Source organism: Pan paniscus, chromosome 2, assembly GCF_029289425.2.
Source record: "Pan paniscus chromosome 2, NHGRI_mPanPan1-v2.0_pri, whole genome shotgun sequence".
Taxonomy (NCBI): Eukaryota; Metazoa; Chordata; class Mammalia; order Primates; family Hominidae; genus Pan; species Pan paniscus.
The window spans coordinates 120,560,814-120,586,727 of NC_085926.1; the positions used below are offsets into that span (position 1 = coordinate 120,560,814).

A 25,914-nucleotide genomic window follows, 5' to 3' on the forward strand; every position below is an offset into this window, starting at 1 on the left:
AGTGGCTCACGCCTATAATCCCAGCACTTTGGGAGGCTGAGGCAGGGGGATTGCTTGAGTCCAGGAGTTCAAAACCAGCCTGTGCCACATGGCAAAACCTCGTCTCTACAAAAAATACAAGAAATTAGCCGGGCGTGGTGGTGCACATCTGTAGTCCCAGCTACTTGGGAGGCTGAGGTGGGAGGATCAGTTGAGTCCAGGGGGTTGAGGCTGCAGTGAGTCAAGATCATGCCACTGCACTCCAGCCTGGGCAACAGAATGAGACTCTGTCTGCAAAAAAAAAAAAAAGAAAAGAAAGAAAGAGAAAAAGAAAAAGTAGAAACAGTCCCAAAGATACCTGAAAAGAAAGAAAATGGATGAAGACAACCCAAGTGAAACTTTATAACTCTACTCTGTCTCCCATTGCTCAATTTTATCACTCACACGACCAAAATGCCTTTTTGTTTTTTCCATTTCTAAACAAAACTTCAATGTCTGAGGTTTTCTAACGTGGATTTTCGTGTTTTCATTCAGGAGGCTTTGGCTGGACATAAGAGATGAAGCATACTGTATGTATTTGTTGTTAATCAACCCCAGAATGTACCTAACAGCCAAAGATGCCAAGGAACGTTGTTGCCCTGCCCCCTACTCACCTACAAATACTCTACACTTCCCTCAGCACATTGGATGTAGGAGATTAGAATTAAGGGGCTTCAAAAGAGGAGGGATAACGATAGTGGTCACAAAAAAGGCATGTGACTTCCTGCAGAGCCACAGTCAGCACCCCTGCTGACACACTTGCCTGGACAGTGTTAGTTTACTCACAAAGTAAAGCAAATCAGCACTGCTATTTGTGGAGAAAATTCCTAGGTTGAACCGCAATCCTTTAAGAAGTCTCTGAGGGAAGAGGAAATATTTTGAGAACTATTGTTATCAACTCTTTGATATCTGATGATCAATGCTCCAAAGAATTGGATTAATATTTTTACACAATATTGTTGTAGTCAGTAACTGTTTCTATTTCCAGGCATTTTTAGATGAATTCACTAACTGGTCAAGAATAAATCCCAACAAGGCCAGGATTCCCATGGCAGGAGATACCCAAGGTCTGGTAAAGTCGTTCTGCTAAGGAAATATTTCCTTTTGCTGAGCAACTCTTCAGTGGTAGTTGAAGTCCAATAGAAGTAGGCAAAGCTAATTCACATGAAGAACAAATCTGTGATGAGGGAGGTGTTAGAGCATGTCCCATTGTCTGGGCACACAAAGAAGCAATCGCATATTAACATGAACCAAATTAATGGTAATGAAACCAGAGTTTCTAAGAAATGGTAATAAAATAATAACTAAACTGTGCCTGGCACACTATACTTTACTGATTGCTTTCATATATAGTATATTATTTAACGTGTACAATGGCCCCATGGCAGGTGGTTCTGTTGCCACTGTATAAACGTTGAAAGGTAGATCTAAAGGGTTTAAGGGATGAGCTGAAGTGGCACAGCTAAGTTGTAAGCCTCAGAGTGTGGAGTGGAGAGTAATATGCCAACGGGTTAAAGGTAACTTCCTCTGAGCAGTCTTTTTTTTTTTTTTTTTTTGAGATGGAGTCTTGCTCTGTCACCCAGGATGGAGTGCAGCGGCGTGATCTTGGCTCACTACAAACCCCGCCTCCTGGGTTCAAGCAATCCTCCTGCTTCAGTCTCCCCAGTAGCTGGGATGACAGGTGTGCACCACCACACCCAGCTAATTTTTCTGTATTTTTAGTAGACACACGGTTTCACCACGTTGACCAGGCTGGTCTCGAACTCCTAAGCTCAAGTGATCCTCCCACCTCAGCCTCCGAAAGTGCTGGGATTTTGGAGCACCCTTTATATTGCTACACCTGTGGTAATAAAAGACCCTCCTAGCAGTGTTGTCTGCAAGAAAGAACAGTGCCCTTTTCACACTCCCTTTTTTTTTCTCACTCCTCTCTCTTGACACCCCAGCAGCTCTTGCCAGTAAACAGACTGGCACAATTGGATATTTCTGCCTCATCCTATGTAACTCAGAAAATGTAGATATGCTTACTGTCACAAAGCGTTATTTTCTAATTTCCTTTAAAAAGAAAACCAAGCTGTTTAAGAGGCCAGGAGATGTGGTAATATTTCAGTTTATGTTGGGGGAAAAGAAAGAGGGCTGGGCTGGGAAGAGAGTAGGGCCCCAAGATGAGTGCTGTTCCTCCAGAAGCTGAGCCAGCCCATTCTTTACCTATTTTCTTTCTTTTCAGGTGTGGTCGGGACTGTCTCTAAGCCTTGTTTCACAGCATATGAAATGAAAATTGGTGCAATTACTTTTCAGGTTGCTACTGGAGATATAGCCACTGAACAGGTAGATGTTATTGTAAACTCAACATCAAGGACATTTAATCGGAAATCAGGTACTTTATTTAAGCAATATATTGTAATTATTAGTATGACTAATTTCTGGAAGGGAAATTGTGGCTAATATTTGCCCTGAGTGGACAGAGAGTGTTGTAGAAAATATGTGGTCCCTGAACTCAGGAAGACGTGGGTTGAATCCCAGCTATGCCACTTAGCAATGTGTAGCTGTGGACAAGTCACTTAACCTCTCTGAGTGTCAGTTTCTTTGCCTGTCAAACACCTATTTCCCAGGAGAGGATTAGATGGGGTGTTAACTGATATAAAGGTGGAGTTTAACTGACGCATTGTACTTAGTGTCAGCTCTCAACTGTTGAATTTCCACAAGTATAGTTTAGTACCTCTAAGTTCCTCTATTTTTATTTTCCTTTTTATGTAACCTACTTGGCATTTACAACTCACCTTCTGTAGCTCTTCTCTACATTACACTGACCGAGAAATGAAACGCAACCGTTTTTCTTTATTTTCCCTGAAATGTTTGACTCCCATTATAGTAACACATTTGGGCATGCCCTCCCCTCATATGTCTATTAATTTATAACTTATACACATACACTCTTAACCTTTTTGGGTTTTTTGAGGCGGAGTCTCACTCTGTCGCCCAGGCTGGAATGCAGTGGTGCAATCTTGGCTCACTGCAACCTCCGCCTCCCGGGTTCAAGTGATTCTCATGCCTTAGCCTCCTGAGTAGCTGGGACTACAGGCATGTGCCACTATCTAATTTATTTATTTATTTATTTTTTAGTAGAGACGGGGTTTTGCCATGTTGGCCAAGCTGGTCTGGAACTCCTGACCTCAGGTGATCTGCCTGTCTTGGCCTCCCAAAGTGCTGGGATTACAGGTGTGAGCCACCGTGCCCAGCCCTCTTAAACTTTTGTATATTATAAAATGTTGACTTTTAAATTAAAAGGGTAAAATAAAACAGAAATAGAATTTAAATATTTTCTAAGTTGAAAAATATTATGGAACTTACCATGCAGAAGTGAATCTGTAGGATATCCATTTAATTCATTGGTCATTCCATTTTTCAGTCATTTAAAATGTAGACATAAAGAACATTTGGTTATTTGAAACATGCTAGGTTGAATCTATGCATTTATCCCTGTCCCCTTTTGGAATTCCATTAATACAACTGTAAAGGAATGAAAAGGATATAAACACACAAGAAAAAAGAACGTTGGAAGGAAAACAACTATGAACAAAAGATAACAAATTTTTAGACGATGGGGAGCTGCTAGCCAAGGGTGGTAACTGCCATGGAGTAGAGAAAATTTAGTACCTGCAGGCGAGAAGAGTAGCCCCAGAGACACAGGAATTAGAGGCTGCTGGTATCTGGGAAGGCAGGGGGCAAGTACAGAGATGAAAACAAGGTTGAATGAAATTCCAGATCAGTAGCAGTTAGACTACTTGATTGGATCCTCCATCCTATACAGCAGTAACTTTCCTTGCTCTTCCCTGGCCAGAGATGGGAGGTTTATTCTCTAGAGAAACAGAACCAGAGGGATTTTGGACTTAGGGCACCAGGCATAGGTGAGATGAGGAGCTAGGCTGAAAACTATTTAAGAGAACATCTGTGTACCAAACATCGAGTGCCCAGCCCCTCTCCCTGCATGGATCCCAGAGCAGCAGACAGGAGGTGCTGCCTGCTCACCTTACACTGAAGCCCGCTGGTCAACAAGCCTTCTTGCATAGAGCTTCTAAGCTCACTCTTAAATAGGAATGGACTGGTGAAGATCACTTGACATTTGAGGAAAATCTTCACAGCAAAGACAGAGACCAGAACAAACAAATTGAAAAGAGATTTTTTAAAAAAGAGACATTTTATAACACATATATAATCAAGGATATAGAGATATAGATATCTTCATAATGATAAAACAACTAACATTCATTCAATATTTTCTGCATGCCGGCTTCTGTGCTAAGCATTTTTCATCCATTATCTCTTTTAATGTACAAATAACCCTGTGAGGGAAGTGCCATATTAGCCTCTGTGTAACAGATGAGGAACTTATTAGTCACATACTAGCTAGTAAATACTGGAGTCAACTTCAACCCAATTTGTCAAAATGCAAAGTCCGTATTTTTAATGACTTGACCCAGCTGTCATTAGACTTGACCAAAGTGGTGAAGCTACGACTTTGACTGGAAGATTCACTGGAGTGAAACCGGCTGTTTAACTGAGCAGGGCAGGGAATCAAAGAACTTAGTAAAGTGCTTGATTTTATTACAGTTTTGAGATCCATGCTTCTCATTAGTATCAGAACTTTTATTTTTATAGTTTCATTCATTTTTACAAAATAATAAGGGTAGAATGCAAAAAATTTCAAATAACTGCAAAAACAGTCCTGTATAAATAGAGAAGGTAAAGTTGCAGATGCCAGCCTTTCAGCTCCTGGGCACTTCCATGGCACTGAGATCAGACTGTTCATCAGCCACTGGGTGGAGGTTGCTATAGAAAGAGCAGTTGGTCGGGCGTGGGGGTGGTCAATGGATTATGCACAAAAGGGTGAGTTGAGCAGAAGTCTAATGTACGAAAACTATAACCACTTATTGAATTCTAACTGATGCCTTTTACCATTAACATGTCTTATTTAGGTGTGTCAAAAGCTATTTTAGAAGGTGCTGGACAAGCTGTGGAAAGTGAATGTGCTGTACTAGGTATGGGCACATGTTACTTTTGACTACAAACTTGAAAATCAGAGGGCTGAGATTACAGTGAGAGGATGTACAGGAGGACTGGAGGTGGAGTAAGTAGCAAGCAAAACTTTGCAAGGTTGGTTCACTGGAAGAGCAGGCAGAGGTGGTGGAACTTGGAGGCTATGGGGGAGAGGTTCTTCATCCCACCATCTCATCTGTCTCTTACTTCCTGAGTAGTAAAAAGAACCCAGGCCTGGGTCCTAATAATCCAGGCTCTGCCATTTACTGAGCAATCCTAGGCACGTCATCTAACTGCTAAGAGCTTTGCTTCTCTCATCAGTAGGAAAGTTCTACTAATAAGTAGTGTGGGAAAGCTGTGCCACAGGTGGTTTTGAGGATCAGAAGGAACAATTAATGTGAAAAGTTCTGTAAACTGTGAAGTGCTGTACAAACTTTCCCCAAACTTGTTCTACTTCTTCCAGCACAACTGCATATAGCCAACTTCTAATCATTTTATGAATGAGTGTGGACTTTGAGTGGGGAACCTAAGGTAGTGATTATAAACTGTTTGTCCTTCAAAATATCCCTTGCAGAGTAGGGTAGATAGTCAGCTATGAGTATGCTTTCAAGAAGTCATAGAGCACCATGTTTGACAATGTATTCCCGCAACCGACCTGCTACAATGCCTGAAACTCCTATCTTAGTAGCTGTCCTCTGATTAAGAAATTTCTCTGGAGTGAATAAAGTTCTGGAGTGACAGCAAAGGAAGGTAATATTTGATTACTAACATGAGGACGTTAGCAGGGGTTTGAGTACTGGGAGAGCTCGCTGTGCCTGGGAGGCAGGAGCAGAGGATGAAGGTGGGCTGGACAAGCTGGAAAAGCCTGAGGAGGCTGCCTGGGAGGGGAGGGTGGGAGGGACACCCGAGGGACCCTAGGGAGTGCCTGGGCACAGGTGCTCCTCAGGAGGGCAGGATGGGATGGGCAGGGATCCACTCTCCTCCTCCTCCCTTTTGCTGGCCCCAGCCTTACTCAGAGCAGTCTGAACCAAAGAAGCAGTGCCTTAAAATGGCCCTCATAATTTCCATGTGCTCAAGAGCTCTAGGGTCCTGAGCCAAGGAGAAGTTTTCATCCTTTCACACCTCTGTGCCACAGAGTACGTTGCTTTTACCTCCTTCAAAATTAATGTGGCTGAATGTGCATAGAAATTGCTCTTCTGGGACAGCAGAGTGGAGGTTAAGAGCTATGGAGACTGGCTGCTTGGGTTCGAGTCCTAGGCAATTTTTGGCTACTGACCTTACCTCTCTCTGTGGCTGTTTCATGTGTGTAATGGGGAAAACAGTACCTGCCTCACAGGCTTGTTTTGAGGATTGAGCAGATTAATGCAGATAAAGTACTTTTGAACAGCACCCCAAATACTCAACAGTGTATTTGTTGAGCTCGAGAATTCTGATTGTAAAGAAAATGTGGTTGTCACAGTCCAGTGAATGAAACCAACAAGCTCGAGTGAGACTGGGCTTCACAGCCTTCACGAATGTCAGCTATTTTCATTTCTCAAAAATCAAAGTGTTGCCTCCAGTAATTAATGGGCTGCATGTTTGTTTTTCTTTCCTTTTTTTCAGCTGCACAGCCTCACAGAGATTTTATAATTACACCAGGTGGATGCTTAAAGTGCAAAATAATAATTCATGTTCCTGGGAGAAAAGATGTCAGGAAAACGGTCACCAGTGTTCTAGAAGAGTGTGAGCAGAGGAAGTACACATCGGTTTCCCTTCCAGCCATCGGAACAGGTTTGCAGCTTATCATTCTATAATAAAATTTGAGTGATACAAATTCCTTTAGAATTTGTCTCACTCTTAAGCAGATCAATGCTGAATCCATCTGAAAGTGGGAACAATGATGTAAATCAGAGAGGGAGCCATCTTTTAGATCTGGAGGGCACCACCAGCTACTGGGCCCAAGCCTCTTTCCTCCATCTTTCTTCTTTCTTTATTTTTTCAAGACAGAGTCTCACTCTGTTGCCCAGGCTGGAGTGCAGTGGTGTAATCTCAGCTCACTGCAACCTCCTCCTCCCAGGCTCATGCAATCCTCCCACTTCAGCCTCCCAAATAGCTAGGACCACAGGTGTGTACCACCATGCCTGGCGAATATTTGTATTTTTTATGGAGACAGAGTTTTCCCATGTTGCCCACGCTGGTCTCAAACTCCTAGGCTCAAGCAATCCGCCTGCCTCAGCCTCCCTAAGTGCTGGGATTACAGGCATGGGCCACTGTGCCCACCCCTTTCTTCTTTATTTTATGTTCCCTAAGTATCTTTCCAAGTTTGGTCTTTAACTTCATAGTTTTCTCACTCTTCATTTTTTCTCCTTGGGGGATTCATTCAGTCTCGTGTCTGGTAACATTTCTGCATTGACTCCCAAATCAGCATTTCTCATTCTCTCTAGGATCTCCTCTGGGGGAGTTTTCTATTACCAGAAACTTCATTACATCAGAATCCAAACTCATGATCCTCCCTTGAAAACAGACACTCCTCTTGAGCTCCTGGGCTTTCTCGTTTCCTCCTTTGGTGGTGCCATGATGCTCCCAGCTGCCCTGGCCTGCCATCCTTGCTTTGTTGTGTCCCCAGACCCCCACAGTCAGCAAGTCCTGCTGAATCTTCTTCCAGAGAGTTGTTGAATTCCAGCCTTTCTTTTTGTTTCCAAACCCTTCAGACCTCCCCCATCTGGTTTACTTCAGCGTCTCCCAGCCGGCTCCACATTTGTGCATTCATTCATTGAATTGAAATGCCGTTACCAAGGCTCTGTGCAAGGCACTGGGGAGAAAATCATGAGTAAGATGCAGTCACTCCCCATGAGCAACAAACTCAGGTTTGTCCTGCTCACAGTTTCTAGGAACGCTTTCCTCATCTCTATGATATCATCCAGTCATCTGCTCTTCTTAGTTGACAGTGCTACTGGTCACTCACTTCCTGATTCATTCACATCCATGTCCCCTGTCACTCTCATGGAAGTGAGGGCTTCTTACTTGGGAAGTATTAATAGTATGTAGCCACAGATTACCATTAATCTAAGAGAGTTTTTCAGCAATTAAATTCCTGGTCTTAGAGCCACCACCATCATTTTAGCTCAACTCTGTAGACTTCCTTCCTCTTCCCAGATTAAAACAGAATGCTCTTGCAGGTATCCCAGGCCCCTCTCGTGTGAGCCCCAGGGCACCCTCCAATGTTTGCAGTACATTCTTCCTGGCTTCCACACACCAATAACCTTTTGTTATAACCTTTTGCTATGGGTGGCAATGAGGCCAGCAGGGAAGCCAGGGGGAACGTGCTGCAGGCATTTTGTTACCACTTTTTGTTTCTTTTATTCATGCATTTCTCCCGATCTGGAGCTTCTCCCACACCATCTGGCAAATTACAGCTCTCACAAACCCAAATTGTTTTGTTTCCATCACCCAGGGCAAGCACTCTGCTACTTGGCACTGGGCAAACAGAGTGGAGTAAGCTCTGGCCCCTTCAGGAGTTCATGATTTTGGAACAGATGCAAGACATTGTAACCAAGAATGATACCCAATGCAGAGGTCACAAGTGTAGGTGTGTTCAGCCACATAGTGGGAAGGGTTGCAACTGGATAGGTGGAATGAGCCTGTCAAGGGACTGCATACAGAAAGAGAAGAGGGCTGAGACCAGAACAGTGAGAAATGCCCACAGATAGATTGTGGCAGGGAAAGGGCAGAAAAGTCAGCAAAAGAACCAACCAATAATCATAAGTGTTGGAGGAGAGTAAGTGCAAAGCCCCAGAGGAGGAAGTGGGAGGCCATGAAATGCTTGTGCCACACCTCTTCGACTGTGAATACATTGTGAGATCCTCAAAAGGGAAGGACCAGATCTTTATGTCTTCTCTGCCCCGTGTTGAGTGAAGAATCATTGCCCATTAAATTTTGTTGAATGGAGGAATGAATAACAGGTGATTTTGATGATGCCTTCAGAGATGCTCATGGATGTTCTCTTCCCCATTGATTTCAACGGACATTTTTGAAATGTTTCTCAGACCTGGCGCGGGGGCTCATGCCTGTAATCCTAGCACTTTGGGGGGCTGAGGCGGGTGGATCACTTGATTGCTTGAGGTCAGGAGTTCGAGACCAGCCTGGCCAACATGTTGAAACCCTGTCTCTACTAAAATAGAAAAATTAGCCAGGCGTGGTGGCGGACACCTGTAGTCCCAGCTACTCAGGAGGCTGAGGTGGGAGAATCGCTTGAATTCGGGAGGCAGAGGTTGCAGTGAGCTGAGATTGCATCACTGCACTCCAGCATGGGCAACAAAGTGAGACTCTATCTCGGAAAAAAGAAAGAAAGAAAGAAAAAATAAATGCTTACTAGACGCAGTCTATTTTGAGTACCACTAAACTCCTATGAAGTAGCTGGAATAGCTACATTAGTTGTAGTAATAATATTAATAATTGCTAAGATTTATTGAGTCCTTACTGTATGTTCTAGGTGTTTTACATGTCAAAGCTCATGTATTCCTCACAGTAACCTTATATAGGGTGATCAGTTCTTTCGAGTTTGACCAGGACTTTCCTGGTTTTAACACTGAAAGTCCCATGTTGCAGGCAGCCTCTCTGCTCTGGGGAAACTGGGAGGGTTGGTCTTCATACCTGTGACATGGAAACTATCAGCAAAGACAAGTTTATTGTGAAGATAATGAAGCTTAAGTGATCAGACTTCACTTGCACAGGCTTTTTAAAAGATCCTGAGAGGAGCCCTAATAATGTCTTCACCTGGTTGTATGACTTAGTAAAATTTCAAAAGTAGGATATTTTAACCATCATGAATTAAGACCACTGTTTCCCTCACTTTGACGTCTCATACTTCCCCTTGCACTGAGTGATGTTGGGGTGGCTGTAAACATTTATGCGATACAGCTAAGGAAAGTTGCGTTAGGAATCTAATTTTCAGCATTTTAAAAGATATACTTTGTTGTTTCTTTTCTGATTCTAAATATTCACCATTATACATAATTGTATACTTATTCTTTTTCTGAGATATATAAATTTCAAAACCTGGATCCATCCTATACTCTGTGTCCCCATTTTGTAGATGAGGAACTTGAGGGTAGGTTCAACCTAGCAACAGAGCTATGTTCAAAGCCATGCAGCCTGGTCCCAAATCCTGCACAAATTTTACCATTACTTTTTTTTTTACTATTACTTTTTTTTACCATTATTATATTCTTAATTACTCTATTCTTACCTACCATATTCTTATCCCTATTACCTATTACCTTCTATTATTACCCCCAATTTCTAGCTGAGCAAACTGAAGTGTAGAGGTGTTATAGGTTGAGTGTGTCTCTCCAACATTCATATGTTGAGGTCCTAACCCTGGTACCTCAGATTTAGAGATAGGGTTTTGTTTGTTTGTTGTTGTTGTTGTTGTTTGTTTTTTTGTTGTTGTTTTTTGAGACAGTGTCTCACTCTGTCACCCAGGCTGGAGTTCAGTGGCACGATCTTGGCTCACTGCAACCTCCACCTCCCTGGTTCAAGTGATTTTCCTACCTTAGCTTCCTGAGTAGCTGGGATTACAGGTGCCCGCCACCATGCCTGGCTAATTTTTGTATTTTTAGTGGTGGCAGGATTTCACCATATTGGCCAGTCCAGTCTCAAACTCCTGACCTGAAGTGATCTGCACGCCTTGGCCTCCCAAAGTGCTGGGATTACAGGCGTGAACACCTAGCCTGGAGATAGGGTCTTTAAAGAGCTAATTAAGTTAAAATGAGGCCATTAAGGTGGGCCCCAAACCAATATGACTAATGTCCTTATAAGAAGAGGACATTAGGACACTGCCAGGTATGGAAGGAAGAACATGTGAAGACACAGAGAGAAGACAGCCATCTACGGGTCAACCTTGCTGATACCTTGGCCTCAGTCTTCTGGCCTCCAAGATTATGAGAACATCAGTTTCTCTTACTTAAGCCACCTGTCCATGGCTTTTTGTACCGCAGCCCTAGCTAACTTCAAGAGGGATCAAATGACTTACCCAAGATCAGACAGCTAGTAAGTAGTGGAGCCAGGACATAGACTCAGCTCTTCTGCATCCAGATCACATGTTCTTATTTCTGCACTGCCAATGCCCATCAGCTAAAGATCACCAGGAACACACACTACGGGGAGCTCTGCAGCATCTCAGTAGGAGAGTGTTAGAAAGGACTTAATGGATTTGGGCTTGTTTTAGGTGATTTTGTGGCAGTCTCAAGTAAGTGGGGCTTTTCTCTGGATCAGAGACTTTTAGGAAACAGACATAATTCTATGATTGGGTATCTTATCTAGAAGGAAGGAGGATGCATTCTGGCTAAATGTATGATTGGTAATGCAGCAGCTGTCACTCTTTTTTTTTTTTTTTTTTGAGATGGAGTCTTGCTTGTCGCCCAGGCTGGAGTGCAGTGGCGCTATCTTGGCTCACTGCAAGCTCCACCTCCCAGGTTCACGCCATTCTCCTGCCTCAGCCTCCCGAGTAGCTGGGACTACAAGTGCCCGCCACAACGCCTGGCTAATTTTTTGTATTTTTAGTAGAGACGGGGTTTCACCATGTTAGCCAGGATGGTTTCAATCTCCTGACCTCGTGATCCACCCACCTCAGCCTCTCAAAGTGCTAGGATTACAGGCGTGAGCCACCACACCTGGCCTAGCAGCTGGCACTCTTATTAGTCAAGATAGGGGGATATTTGGCCATCTCTGTGATTTGGACAGGGTTTATGTTTTTGTCTGCGATAAGACATAATTATGGAGTAGTCTTGTTTTTGTGTTAATTCATCATGGTCAGAGTGGTTACATGGATGATGTACTATGAAATTGTTTGTATTCAGCTAAAGAACACCAACTAGCTGTGAGTGTCAGATCAATTCCTGGCTGTGAGGGGCTTTCCTGTTTCTCAGCACTGAGAACTGGATTTGCCATATTTCATCATATTAGCAACATCGGCAGAAACTTCTTTGTCTTTAAATTTTTTTTCAGGAAATGCCGGAAAAAACCCAATCACAGTTGCTGATAACATAATCGATGCTATTGCAGACTTCTTATCGCAACATTCCACCCCATCATTAAAAACAGTTAAAGTTGTCATTTTTCAACCTGAGCTGCTAAATGTATTCTACGACAGCATGAAAAAAAGAGACCTCTCTGCATCACTGAACTTTCAGTCCACATTCTCCATGACTACATGTAAGATGTTCACTTTTTAAAAATCACCCTGCTGGCTCTGATAATCACTTAGAAAATGTTTAAGTGTGAATGTACACTAAGTTTATAGTTTTCTATTCGTTTTAGGACTTTTCAGACAACTTCTTATGATCCATGGGAAAAGTATAAAAATTAGAGAATGCAACCTCCTGTCAACTGATTATTTTCCTGAGAGGCAAAATCATGCCTGGGAAATAGGAATGGTAAATAAACAGGAAGAGAATGGAAGTGAGGAAGCAGAAAGAGGGGAGGAGGCTTTGCAAATTCTAGCCAATAGTCTAGCCAATATTTATTGATTGGTTGGTATTGACCCTCATTTCCTCTTGGAGCTGTGAACTAGCTGATTAATATTGGTCTGCTAATCATCCCCCTATAGACATGTTAGCCTGGAATAGAATCAGATGTAAGAAGGGAGTGGCTAGGGTCAGCTGGGTGTACTACATCACAAGCAGCCAGACAGATCCCAGATCTCCAGCTGCTACTCTGTAAGGTGTGTTTATACTTCAAGTACTTGTACCAACCTGTTCCTCTGATTTCGTTTTCCCCTATTTTGTGGCATTTGTACTGCTATTAAAATAACTAGGATTGCAGCCTCCTCTTGCAATCACTATTTTCGGCCATTTGGAGCACTCACCCTTAAAGCACTCTGAGTTTTGCTAGTGATAAGGCACATATGCCATCACCAGCCTCCCTAAACTGAGAATGATTGTCTGCTGCTGTCAGAAGAAATGTCAGTTCTCTCTACATTTATTTCCTGACAAGTATTCTCCTCGGTGTGCTACAACACACAATACATGTAGGACACACACAATAAAAACATGAATATAACAGTTGGATCTGTTAAGGTTCTTGCAGTAGCAAATAATAGAAAGTCCATCTTACACTGGCTTAAGCAAAAAACAGAATTCAATAACTCATGTTATTATAAAGCCCACACATTCCTGGGTTCAGGTACAGTTTGGTCCGGGTGCTCATATAATAATATCATCTAGACCCTGAATTTATTCATCTCTCATTCTCTTCTCAGCTATGTTGTCTTTTTCCTCAAGCTTCATATGGTGAAAGATGGCTGCTAGCAGCTTTAGGCCCACATCCTTCCATACTCAGTTTCAAGAGGAAAGAGTATATCCAGTGGAGATATACACTCATCATCAGGAACATGATGCCAGGGAACAGAGCTCTTTTAAGCGCTGAGAGTCTTTCTGATTGGACCATTTTAGGTTATCATTGCAGGCAGGGAACCGGAATTACACTGGCCAAGCCAGAGTCACATGCTCCACACTTCAGCTAGAGGGGGTCACCATCCGAAGCAATGGGGAATAGCTGTTCCCCAGAGGAAATTCAGAAAGCTTTTACCAGAAGAGGAGAAAAGGATACTGGGCAGTTAAAAATAGTATGTACCTACTATAGTATCTAGGGATATATAAACTAACATTTTTTCCCTTTGGTCCTTGTAGATGAAAATTTTTATTTAAATTTAAGAACAGTAAATAAGTCATTATCAGTAAAGTAAAAAATAAAGCTTAACTGGCTCATCACTCTTTGCTTTCATCTAGATTTTAAACTGACTTACAAATTTATAAAACAAAACAGTGTAGTTGAAGAGAGAAGCAAACAAAAAACTGACTAAAATGAGCAGACAACTGACCCTCTGAGACAGCAGGGTTGTCAGTGCTGTGAAAGACTGATTTCAACCTGAACTTCTGGCACCCGAGGCAAAAACAAACCACAATACAACTGCATTACGTCATCTTTGTTGTTAGAGAAAAGGAATAATACAGATGAAATATCAGATAAAAGGAAGTTTGTTGGCTCAGATAAACTGGAATTTTAGTAAGGATTTATCATATAGCCCTTTTCCAAAAAGAACTTAAAGAGGATAGCTTTGAGTTTCATTTGTGCAGATGATACACAATTACTTTTCAAATGTATGTTAAAGCTATTTATTGAGTCCAGAGATTATTTATTGAGCACCAAGTATATATCAGATATTAGAAATATAGATTTGGGAAGTCACGTGAGTAGGTGGGATTGAAGTCCTTAAGTGTGATTGGCTTAAGTGTGAGAATAAACAGTGAGGAGAGGAAGACTGGGGGCAGAACCAGGGATCTTGTTTGTTTATTTGTTTTTGTTTTTGTTTTTGTTTTTTTGAGACTGAATCTCACTATGTTGCCCAGGCTGGAGTGCAGTGGTGCAATCTTGGCTCACTGCAACCGCTGCCTCCCAGGTTCAAGCAGTTCTCTTGCCTCAGCCTCCTGAGTAGCTGAGATTACAGGCATTTTAGTAGAGATGGGGTTTCAACATGTTGGCCAGACTGGTCTCAAATTACTGACCTCAAGTGATCCACCCGCCGGCCTCCCAAAGTGCTGGGATTATAGGCATGAGCCTACGTGCTCAGCTGGGATCTTGGTTTTTATTCCCACCCCCACAGGTGAGGGCATTTATCCTGAACCACCAGGAATTTGAAAGTAGAGCTTATCTTTCAAAACAGTGGTCCCCAAACTTTTTGGGCCCAGGGACCAGTTTCATATAAGACAAATTTTCCACGGACTGGGTTATGAAGGGGGTGGTTTCAGGATGGTCCGAGTGCATTACATTTATTGTCCACTTTGTTATTATTATTATTACATTGTAATATATTATGAAATAATTATACAACTTACCACAATGTAGAATCAGTGGGAGCCCTGAGCTTGTTTTCCTGCAACTAGACAGTCCCATCTGGGGGTGATGGGAGACAGTGTCAGATCATCAGGCATTAGATTCTCATTAGGAGCGCACAACCTAGATCCCTTGCATGCACAGTTCACAATAGGGTTTGAGCTCCTATGAGAATCTAATGCTGCCACTGATCTGACAGAAGACAGAGCTCAGGTGGTGATGTGAATGATAGGGAGCAGCTATAAATACAAATGAAGCTTTGTTCTCTTGCCTGCCGCTCACCTCCTGCTGGGCAGTCTGCTTCCTAACAGGTTGTAGACCAGTGCTAGTCTGTGGCCTGGGATTTGGGGACCCCTGTCTTAAAAAACACTAATCTTTTCAAAGAGCTGTATGGGAAGAGGGCTCAGGAAAATGCCTAGCACATGGAAACACTTTTAAAACGGTAGTTATCATGCTATTTTCTGTGAAGCCGTGGGCTGCAAGTCAACAGTGCTCCTTACTTTGATAATGACCTTCCATGTGATGGTGGGTGAGTATTCCTGGGACTCTGTTTTCTCTCCTCTAAATTGTCTAGCTGAAGTCACCTTTTGTACATAGAAGTTGGAGTAGATAGCATGGTTTGGTGTGGCTTAAGGGTGTGATTTAAATGTCTTTCCCCTCAAGAAAATACCTTTGGCTTTATGCTTTATTCCCTATTAATATACAAATACCAGCTGGGTGCTGTGGCTCATGCCTGTAATCCCAGCACTTCAGAAGGCCAAGGCAGGAGGATTGCTTCAGCCCAGGAGTTTGAGACCAGCCTGGGCAACGTGGCAGAACCTCATCTCTACAAAAAAAATAGCGAGGCATAGTGGCATGTGCCTGTAGTTGCAGCTACTGGAAAGGCTGAGGTGGGAGGATTGCCTGAGCCCAGGAAGTCAAGGCTGCAGTGATCCATGATTGTGTCACCGCACTCAAGACTGGGTAACAGAGTGAGACTCTGTCTCAAAATAATAATAATAATTAATAATAATATACAAATACCTCTGGGATGTAAAAAATATCAAGCTTAATTGGTTTTTAAGAATAATAACCCTATGTTTACAAAAGACTTGGCATTTCCTAAAGCGCTTTCAGACTCCTTACTATATTTTAACTTTGCAACAATCCCGTGAGGTGGTAGATAGAGCTCATGGGATCTATCTTATAATTCCCATTACACAGATGAGAAAATAAAAACTCACCCAGAAGTGGTGTTATATGTGTTCAATGTCATATGGCTGGTCACAGGTTGAGGCTGATCTGGTCTTCTGATTCCAAGTCCTGATAGCTTCCTGCTTTCCAGCCTCAGGGCATGAAAAGAATAGAAGGCCCCCAAAAAACCTTCACCTCCTTACTTCCCAGGCTTGCCTGCTGTATTCAGGGGAAAGGAAGCAGCAGATCCAAAAGGACTGTAAGGCCTTGGACTAGAAATGATTAGGCAGAAAGATCCTGAAGGAGATGGACAGTGGGGAAAGGAAGGAATGTAGCTTTCAGAAATCACGCACCTTATTGGTGGGAAACTGCCAGAATGACTTTAAAAATGGAGTTTGAAAAGAGCTTACTGATTAGGGTTAGATGCCTCCCTGTGTCACGAGAACTTACCCTGGATGGACTTGCTCAACAGGAAGACAGTGCCCTGGATCCCTCTCTCAGGCCAGGTATATCTTTCACTAAAAATGAGCAAATTGTGGCTTTGTTTGTAAGGAAGAAATCCTTTGGTTTTTACCTGTGGTGGTGTATCTCTAATGCAGAGTGTCCGTATTCACACTAGTCCTGCTATCTTAGCAAGTTGATGTCTAGCCTTGGTGTTTTAGAAGTTCCAGGAAGCCACTGAAAACAAAGGAAACCCGGGCATGATCACCTTATGGGAAAGTATTCTCTCAGCACATCTGCTATTTTCTTTACATGGTGCTTTCTCTACTTGGTGTATAAGATGGGGTACAGAACAATGTGCTTTAAATATCTTTAGCAAGGTAATCATTTTCAAAAAATAGAAGAGAACTACATTAAATATTACTGATAAAAGCAAAAGCATCTATAAATTAGCATTCATGTTTACATATTAGTTTCTTACAAAATTAATTCCATAGAACTCTCTGGGAAAATTATAATTTCAAGCTACAGTGGATCTAAATTTATCTAAATATTTTATCTAGAGCATTAATGAATATATTGTGTCGTATTTGTGTCAGACCATTCACTTCATCTGGATTTACTCAACTGAGGATAATAGAAGAAGCAATTGTGAAATGTGTAACTTCTCCTTTAAAGACCAGGTTTGGATGACGAGAGACAAGTGCAGAGGAGGTGCCCTGATTTTCAGAGGCCTTTGGAAATGAATGTTGTGTTTTGACCAAATGCTGACTTTCCAGGTAATCTTCCTGAACACTGGACTGACATGAATCATCAGCTGTTTTGCATGGTCCAGCTAGAGCCAGGACAATCAGAATATAATACCATAAAGGACAAGTTCACCCGAACTTGTTCTTCCTACGCAATAGAGAAGGTAATACTGTGTTAAAATTTACTGTTCAAAAATGTTGGTGAACTAACATGAAAGCTATCTCTTTTTAAATAACACCCTTCCTTCCTTTGTACCTTACTATGTTTATTTTAACTGGAATTAGACTTACTCAAGCTCCATAGACTTCAAATCTCATAGTTTATTCATTAGCAGTAATGAAGGAGATTCCAAGTCACATGTGTATGTTAGGATACTTTCAGTTGCAAGTCACAAACCAACCCACTCAAACTGATTAAACAAGGAGAACTGTGTCGGAAATTAATGGAAATTCCCAAAGTAGGATGGGCTTTGGAGAACTCTGATCCAGCGGCTTGATGGTGTCCTGGATCCAGTTGCTCCAACTTTGCTGTCCTCTGTGTCAGCTTTGTTTTAAGGCTGGACTCTCCTTGTGGTTGTTGGATGGCTGCTGGCAGCAATTAGGGGGTCTCTGTTTTCTCATTCACAACCCATAGAAGACAACTGTGTCCTGTCCCGCAGTTACTGGACGAGAATCCCAACTACTGCAACCATCTCTGTGTCTAGAGAATACCTTGTTCTGGTTGGCTTGGGCCTGAGCTATCAGATCCCATCAATGTGTGATCCATATTGAAATCCTGATCAGTTTAACTCAATTAGACTCCATCCTAGAACTACAAGTAGGGCCAATCCCACTCAAACCAGAGGTTGCTGATGGGGTAGAATGCATGTTTAGAAGATTACCACAATGCCCACTATGCTGCATAAAAATATTAGTAAACTATAGGGGTTTATCATGAGGTCATTATCATACCATGTGTATCAGAACAGGGTGTAGCATCCTAGTAATTTAAAATCTTGTTACTGCTTCCATAGAACTGTGTACTTACCTCTTGGAGCACTTATAAAGTGGTACTTTGTAACTATGTACTTACATTACAGCACTTATAAGGTACTTTGATAACTTTTCACATACCTGGCTACCCGACTAGACAGTGAGCTTGAGCTGCTTAAGATAGGAGTCGCATCTTGTTCATTTCTTCATTCTCAGTGCCTAGGAAGCTGTCTAGCACACAGTAGGACACAATATGTGTTGAGTAAACTTGATTGAATGAATGAGCTTAATTCCTGAGAAAAGGGAGCCAGGAGATAGAGATATCCTGCAGGAAGGACAGAATTTAAAGGAGGAGATACCTCGTGGTGTTAAAAGCTGTTGGAAGTACAGTCCTGGGCCTCTGAATCGATGGGTTCTGCATCCATGATTTCAACCAACCTCGGATGGAGAGTGTGGTGAGGCCTATGATGGTTGAGTGTACTTAATGTGTACAGACCTTTTCTTTTTTTTTCAGACTTTTTCTTCTTGTCATTATTCCCTAAACAATATAACAACTATTTACATAGTATTTGTTAATACATTGTATGAAGTAATATAAGAAATCTACAGATGATTGAAAGTATATGGGAGGATTGTGTAGATTATATATTAATACAAATACAGTCCTATGTCATTTTATATCAGGGACTTGAGCATCCTCAGATTTTGATATCTGCGGAGGTCCTGGAACCAATCCTCCATGGATATTGAGGGATGACTGTACAAGAAGTGCAAGAACCTCATTTCAATTGTGTTTACACAATATCTGCGACTTTCTTGGCTCATACTTCTTTTGAAAACCCCCAACTTTGGACTAGTCCCATAACCTACCTTCTCTGCTGCTGCTCTTAGATGAAATCCTTACTAATTCATGGTCCCCAGCCTCAGCTGGACCCTCCAGGCTGCTTGGAATCCTTCATTGCTTCCTCCAGTCAACCCCCTCACACATTCCCCATTGCAAACCTTCGTTACTCTCCCGGAGGCCTCCACTACTTTTGGCAGAACAACTTTCCCACCTGCTTTTATGGCTTGGATTCTCCTCAACAGCTGCCCAGGTACTCACTCCATTCTTCTTGAACCTCTCTTCTTCCTCTGTTTCTAGAACATCATCCTCTCAGATTTCCTCCTCCTTCCCTAGACACAGGTTATCTGGAGCCCTTTCCTATACTTTCATAGCTCCTTGTGTGTTCTCCTGACCATCCCTTATCACTCTGCGCAGTAGTGATTAGTTTTCTTGTCTTGCCCACCACCCCCATGCCATTATACTGAATGTTTCATGAAGACAGAGACCCAACACAAACTTGATTCATAGAGATGTTCAGTAGGTGATGACTGAATGGATGTTAACTCCATTTCCTAGGAGGAAGGAGAACCAGTAGAGAGTGATATTTTGAAAAGAAGTGAAAGAAGAGCAGAGTTTTAAGGAGGGGATGGCTCATGGTTTGAAATGCTATTCAGAGGTCTAGAAAAAAATAGTCATAAGGTTAGGCAATTATGAGGTGATCTGTGACCATAATTGGAGCAATAACAGAAAGAATTGTTATGAGGAGAAGCCACATGGAATGAGTTGGAAGATGAGGAGTTAAGGACATGGCTATTGAATGACTACAAATTTTTGAGTAGGTGTTTGAATGTCAGTGAATCTCCAGGAATTCCAGGGAATATATGTTGGTAATCATTTAGATATAAACCGCAAATTATGTTATTTAAAATATATATACCAACAAGCACTATTACAAAGCATGGACACTAATAGATACTTTTAGCCCATCTTTCTCTAAAGGCAGAAAGCTGCCTACTCTGAATTTGCTGTCTATTTGTATTTTCTTCTCCTTTTCCTTCACCAAATTCTCTTCCTCTTCCTCTTCCTTCTTCTTCATATTGCTTATTTTAAATCCACAACAAGTACAATATACTGAGCCCCAAGGTCCTTTCTGAAATATTTTGTCTTTTGTTACCTGCAGATTGAGAGGATACAGAATGCATTTCTCTGGCAGAGCTACCAGGTAAAGAAAAGGCAAATGGATATCAAGAATGACCGTAAGAATAATGAGAGACTCCTCTTCCATGGGACAGATGCAGACTCAGTGCCATATGTCAATCAGCACGGCTTTAATCGAAGTTGTGCTGGGAAGAATGGTAAGGAAGTGAGTAATTTGGCTGATCAGAATAAGGCAAACAATAGTCTCAGACTTTTCATACCCAAGCAGTGTGGAACCATGGTTGGCAGCTGTATTATCACTGTCAGAATAGAGCTCACCGTGTTTCACTGTAAAGGAGACTGGCAACCTTCTGAGGGAAGATGGAGCAAATTTTAGAAATGATGAAAAGTGACTTTAACGTGCAGTTTTTTTTTTTAATGGGCTTTTTTTTTTTAGACGGTCTCATTCTGTCACCCAAACTGGAGTGCAGTGGCAAGATCATGGCTCACTGCAGCCTTGATCTCTTGAGCTCAAATGATGCCCCCACCTCAGTCCCCTGAGTAGCTGGGATTACAGGCATGCACCACTATGCCTGGCTAATAATTTTGTTTTATTTTTGTAGAGAAGGGGTCTCATAATGCTAGCCAGGCTGGTCTCGAACTCCTGGCCTTAAGCAATCCTCTTGCCTCAGCCTCCCAAAATGTTGGGATTACAGGCATGAGCCAACACACCTGGCTAAAACTGCATTTAGAAAACAATTTTGTCAGATTGGGCATGGTTCTACACATTGTGTAATTTTATATTCTTAGGAAGGTTTTTGTCTTTCTCTTTCCAGCTGTATCCTATGGAAAAGGAACCTATTTTGCTGTGGATGCCAGTTATTCTGCCAAGGACACCTACTCCAAGCCAGACAGCAATGGGAGAAAGCACATGTACGTTGTGCGAGTACTTACTGGAGTCTTCACAAAGGGACGTGCAGGATTAGTCACCCCTCCACCCAAGAATCCTCACAATCCCACAGATCTCTTTGACTCAGTGACAAACAATACACGATCTCCAAAGCTATTTGTGGTATTCTTTGATAATCAGGCTTACCCAGAATATCTCATAACTTTCACGGCTTAAAAATATTTTTATCATCAAAGAGATGATTTAAGTCATCCGTAAGAACAACATGCAATCTTTGTCTTTGCTTTTGGCCTGTGTAAGCAGATGAAAGTTTCCCTTTTAGGTGCCAAAATGCTGAAAATTACCTTTTTAAAATGCTCTATTGCGATTTTGTAGCATACCTTTTTTTCTCAGCAAATTGATGGGTGGAAGCTGAGAAATGTATGGTAAATGTCACAGAGCTACAACTATTCACGGACACCAAATCTCTAGGAGAATAAAAAGCACATTATTCTTTTTCTATCAGAAAAAAACAAGATGCATCACCTTAAAGCCAAGATGACATTATTCTTCTTGGAACATGTTAAGACATCGAACGGTGGCGGGTTAAACTGTACTATTTAAGTGGAGCGGCTACCGTTATGCATCTATCACAGTTGGGGATTTTGCCTTATTAAGGAAAACTTCTCAATAGTTCAGCTGAAATGACTGAATCACAGAATATTAACTCTGTTATGGAACAAATCATAACAGATTTTACCTGTTTACATTTCAGGCAAAAATGTATCGCATTGTTATCTAATATGTAAAAAATTACCCCCAATTTTAGTGACTTAATCCCACACAGTCTTTATGGGTCAGGAATTCAGGCATGGCTTACCTGGATCATTCTGCTAGGGTATCTCTGAAGTTACAGACAAGATGTCAGGGGCTGTGGTCGTTTGAAGGCTTGTCTGGGCTGGAGGTCTATTTCCAAGGTGAATCACTCACATACCTGGCACGTTTCTGTCAGGTATTGGCAGTCCTCAGTTCCTCTCCTCTCAGGCCTCTCCACAGGCTGCTTGAGTGTCCTCATGACACAACAGTTGGCTTACTCCAGAGTGAGCAACTCAAGAGACAGCAAGGCAGAAGCTACCAAATCTTTATGATTGAAGTCATACACCATCTTTTCCATGAGTATCCTGTTGATTATTTTGATCAGCTTGTTCAGTCTGGGAGGGAATTGCACAAGGGCATGAATACTCCACTGGCAAGGATCATTGGGGGCCATCTTGGAAGCTGTGTGAATGAGCAAATGAATGCACAGATAGAATGTTAGCAGTGACAATGATGCTAGAGGTCACCTACCCCACTGTCCTCTTGTCCTTCTCCCCCAACCCTCCCCTGCTCCCAGGCAAGAAGCCCTCTAGCCTCTGCCTGATCACTTTCAGCACTCAACATCTTCAGGGAACCTATTCCGCTGGGGGACAGCGTTAATTAGTGGAAAACTCTTTTTCAAAAGTTGAAATCAGTTCCTCTGTGTCTATTACCTGCTGATCACTGTCCAGACTTCTGGAGGACACAGAGCAAGTTTTATTCCTCTTACTGATGGTAGCCTTTCAGATCCATCCCTTCCCTCCAGTATATTAGAGTTACGTAAATTCTTAAAATGCTTAGCAGCTCATTTATCCTGAAGCATCACTTTTGAAGAGTTATAGACATTTAAGAAGTATTTACATTATCATAAATAAATTACATGTGCATTTAAAGAGAACAGAAGAGTATAAAGAAAAATAACTCACCAAACTCACTCATAATTCCAGCACTAAGGGAAAACCACTGCCAATTTCTCATGTCTCCCTTCCAGTTTCTTCTCTGTCCAAATTCAACAAAGTCAGAATCACATTTTGTTCTGTCACAAATCATATAATTTCTACCATTTTTCTTTTTTTAATCTTTTTTTTATTATACTTTAAGTTTTAGGGTACATGTGCACAATGTGCAGGTTAGTTACATATGTAAACATGTGCCATGTTGGTGTGCTGCACCCAGTAACTCATCATTTAACATTAGGTATATCTCCAAATGCTATCCCTCTCCCCTCTCCCCACCCCACAACAGGCCCCGGTGTGTGATGTTCCCCTTCCTGTGTCCATGTGTTCTCATTGTTCAATTCCCACCTATGAGTGAGAACATGTGGTGTTTGGTTTTTTGTCCTTGCGATAGTTTGCTGAGAATGATGGTTTCCAGCTTCATCCATGTCCCTACAAAGGACATGAACTCATCCTTTTTTATGGCTGCATAGTATTCCATGGTGTATATGTGCCACATTTTCTTAATCCAGTCTATCATTGTTGGACATTTGGGTTGGTTCCAAGTCTTTGCTGTTGTGAATAGTGCCGCAATAAACATACGTGTGCATGTGTCTTTATAGCTGCATGATTTATAATCCTTTGGGTATATACCCAGTAATGGGATGGCTGGGTCAAATGGTATTTCTAGTTCTAGATCCCCAAGGAATCGCCACACTGACTTCCACAATGGTTGAACTAGTTTACAGTCCCACCAACAGTGTAAAAGTGTTCCTATTTCTCCACATCCTCTCTAGCACCTGTTGTTTCCTGACTTTTTAATGATTGCCATTCTAACTGGTGTGAGATGGTATCTCATTGTGGTTTTGATTTGCATTTGTCTGATGGCCAGTGATGGTGAGCATTTTTTCATGTGTCTTTTGGCTGCATAAATGTCTTCTTTTTAGAAGTGTCTGTTCATATCCTTTGCCCACTTTTTGATGGGGTTCTTTCTTTTTTTCTTGTATATTTGTTTGAGTTCATTGTAGATTCTGGATATTAGCCCTTTGTCAGATGAGTAGATTGCAAAAATTTTCTCCCATTCTGTAGGTTGCCTGTTCACTCTGATGGTAGTTTCTTTTGCTGTGCAGAAGCTCTTTAGTTTAATTAGATCCCATATTTCTACTATTTTTCATTAAACATTACAAGTTGTTCTCTTGTGTTCTTATTTTTTCTGTAAACATAATTTTAATGGCAGAGTTATTCTGCTTTATATCTTTTCCCATTTTTATGTATATAGAATTATAAAGTTTTAAAAAATGTAATCATCGTTATTTATAGTTTAATAATCAGTTTCATCTTGCAGGTATCATTTTCCTCGTCATTAAATATTTTACGTATCATTTTTAATGGTTGCACAGTATTTCATTGCCTGTTTCTACCTACATGTCATATCAAAATAAGGTACCTATATTTTTGATAAATATGAGGTTAGAATATGAGATGCAAAGATCCTAATCTACCTTCAACAAGACAGTTAAAATGCTCTATTGCTGCAATTTGTAGCACGCCTGAAGGAAATATAGTCCCAGAGAACAAAGTATGGTTAAGTAATGCAGTTCCTGCCTGGGCCTTGGTTCTCAATACCAGTGCAGATTCTAGTGAGCCATGTTAGAACAAGAAAGGACTCCTAGCCTGGGCAACATAGGGAGACCCATCTCTACAAAAATAAAAAAATTAGCCCAGCATGGTGGTGCATGCCTGTGGTTCCAGCTGCCTGGGAGGCTGAGGTGGAAGGATTGCTTGGAACCAGGGGGTCAAGGATGCAGTGAGCTATGATCCTGCCACTGCATTCCAGCCTGGATCACAGAGCAAAAACCTATCTCAAAAAGAAAATACTCTTTTACTTAGGTTAGGTGGACTCTTACTTACAATGTCTGCTGCTGACTTGTTGCCTCCTCCAATGTTGTTACTCAAGGATGTTGTTCCCCAGTTTATTTTGCTGTACCCTTACTTCAGGAGTAAGGCACAGAAGCTTTGAGTACAGTGGGCCGGGCGTGGTGGCTTACGCCTGTAATCCCAGCACTTTGGGAGGCCGAGGCGGGTGGATCACAAGGTCAGGAGTTTGAGACCATCCTGGCTAACACGGTGAAACCCCGTCTCTACTAAAAATAGAAAAAAAATTAGCTGGGCGTGGTGGCGGGCGCCTGTAGTCCCAGCTACTCGGGAGGCTGAGGCAGGAGAATGGCGTGAACCTGGGAGGCAGAGCTTACAGTGAGCCGAGATTGCGCCACTGCACTCCAGCCTGGGCAACAGAGTGAGACTCTGTCTCAAAAAAAAAAAAAAAAAAAGAAGTTTTGAGTAAAGTATACCCATGTTATTAAAGTTGTTATTCTTTCTTGAGGAACAAACTATGAACCAATCAATAATTATAGTTATTTAGAAATTCTACCTTCCATCAGTCTGAAGCTAAATTGTATCTTTCCATCCTTTAAGTCCATCTCCTTCCCACTTGGCTTGATGTTTTCTCTCTATATGACTAGAATGGTCTCTACTTTTATCCTAAGAACTAACTGTTATCTTGCTTAGTATCAAAATTAGAAGTCTTGTCAAACTGTTAATTACTGAAGAAATCCATCTCTTTTCTCTGTATCTTCAGAGTTCAAGCAAATGGTACCTGATTAATCCAAGACCAGAGACCATGAGCTCTAATTCTGGACTGGCAGCCTTCTTTCACGGAAGCCTTCACGGTCTCAAATATCTTCTCTTTTTGCTTTTCTTACCATTCTTCTCCTTCTTATTCCTTTTTTTGTTTCTTTTAATTCTTTCTCTCACTTGTGGAAAAAAAGGACACACACTCTGCTTGGGTGAATCAGAGGAAATATTTTCATTTTTTTCTGCACCAATAGTAGATAGCCACTCAAATTCCACATAGTATATATGGTAATGTATTAATTGAACACAAGGTTTACAAATTCATTTACAGTGTGGCAGGTTATCACAGGGCTGGTGAGATCATTCATAGCTAGTATGATC

At 41.7% G+C, this 25,914-nt stretch overlaps 1 protein-coding gene across 4 annotated transcripts in view; it reads left to right on the top strand.

Moving 5' to 3' along the window:
• The window catches only part of PARP15 (poly(ADP-ribose) polymerase family member 15), a 63,315-nt gene extending 39,030 nt beyond the window's left edge, over positions 1 to 24,285 (top strand). For 2 of the 4 annotated variants that reach the window (XM_003825200.6, XM_008950497.5), the window contains 8 exons: positions 1,007 to 1,085; positions 2,243 to 2,392; positions 4,992 to 5,054; positions 6,655 to 6,822; positions 12,040 to 12,246; positions 17,319 to 17,452; positions 20,264 to 20,438; positions 21,057 to 24,285. In XM_003825200.6, coding sequence (XP_003825248.2) covers positions 1,007 to 1,085; positions 2,243 to 2,392; positions 4,992 to 5,054; positions 6,655 to 6,822; positions 12,040 to 12,246; positions 17,319 to 17,452; positions 20,264 to 20,438; positions 21,057 to 21,346 — 1,266 coding nt within the window. In that variant the 3' untranslated portion in view covers positions 21,347 to 24,285. The remainder of the gene's footprint in view (positions 1 to 1,006; positions 1,086 to 2,242; positions 2,393 to 4,991; positions 5,055 to 6,654; positions 6,823 to 12,039; positions 12,247 to 17,318; positions 17,453 to 20,263; positions 20,439 to 21,056) is intronic. The other 2 variants (XM_008950496.5, XM_063602549.1) reach the window with 1 other exon arrangement.
• The last annotated feature ends 1,629 nt before the right edge of the window (positions 24,286 to 25,914 follow it).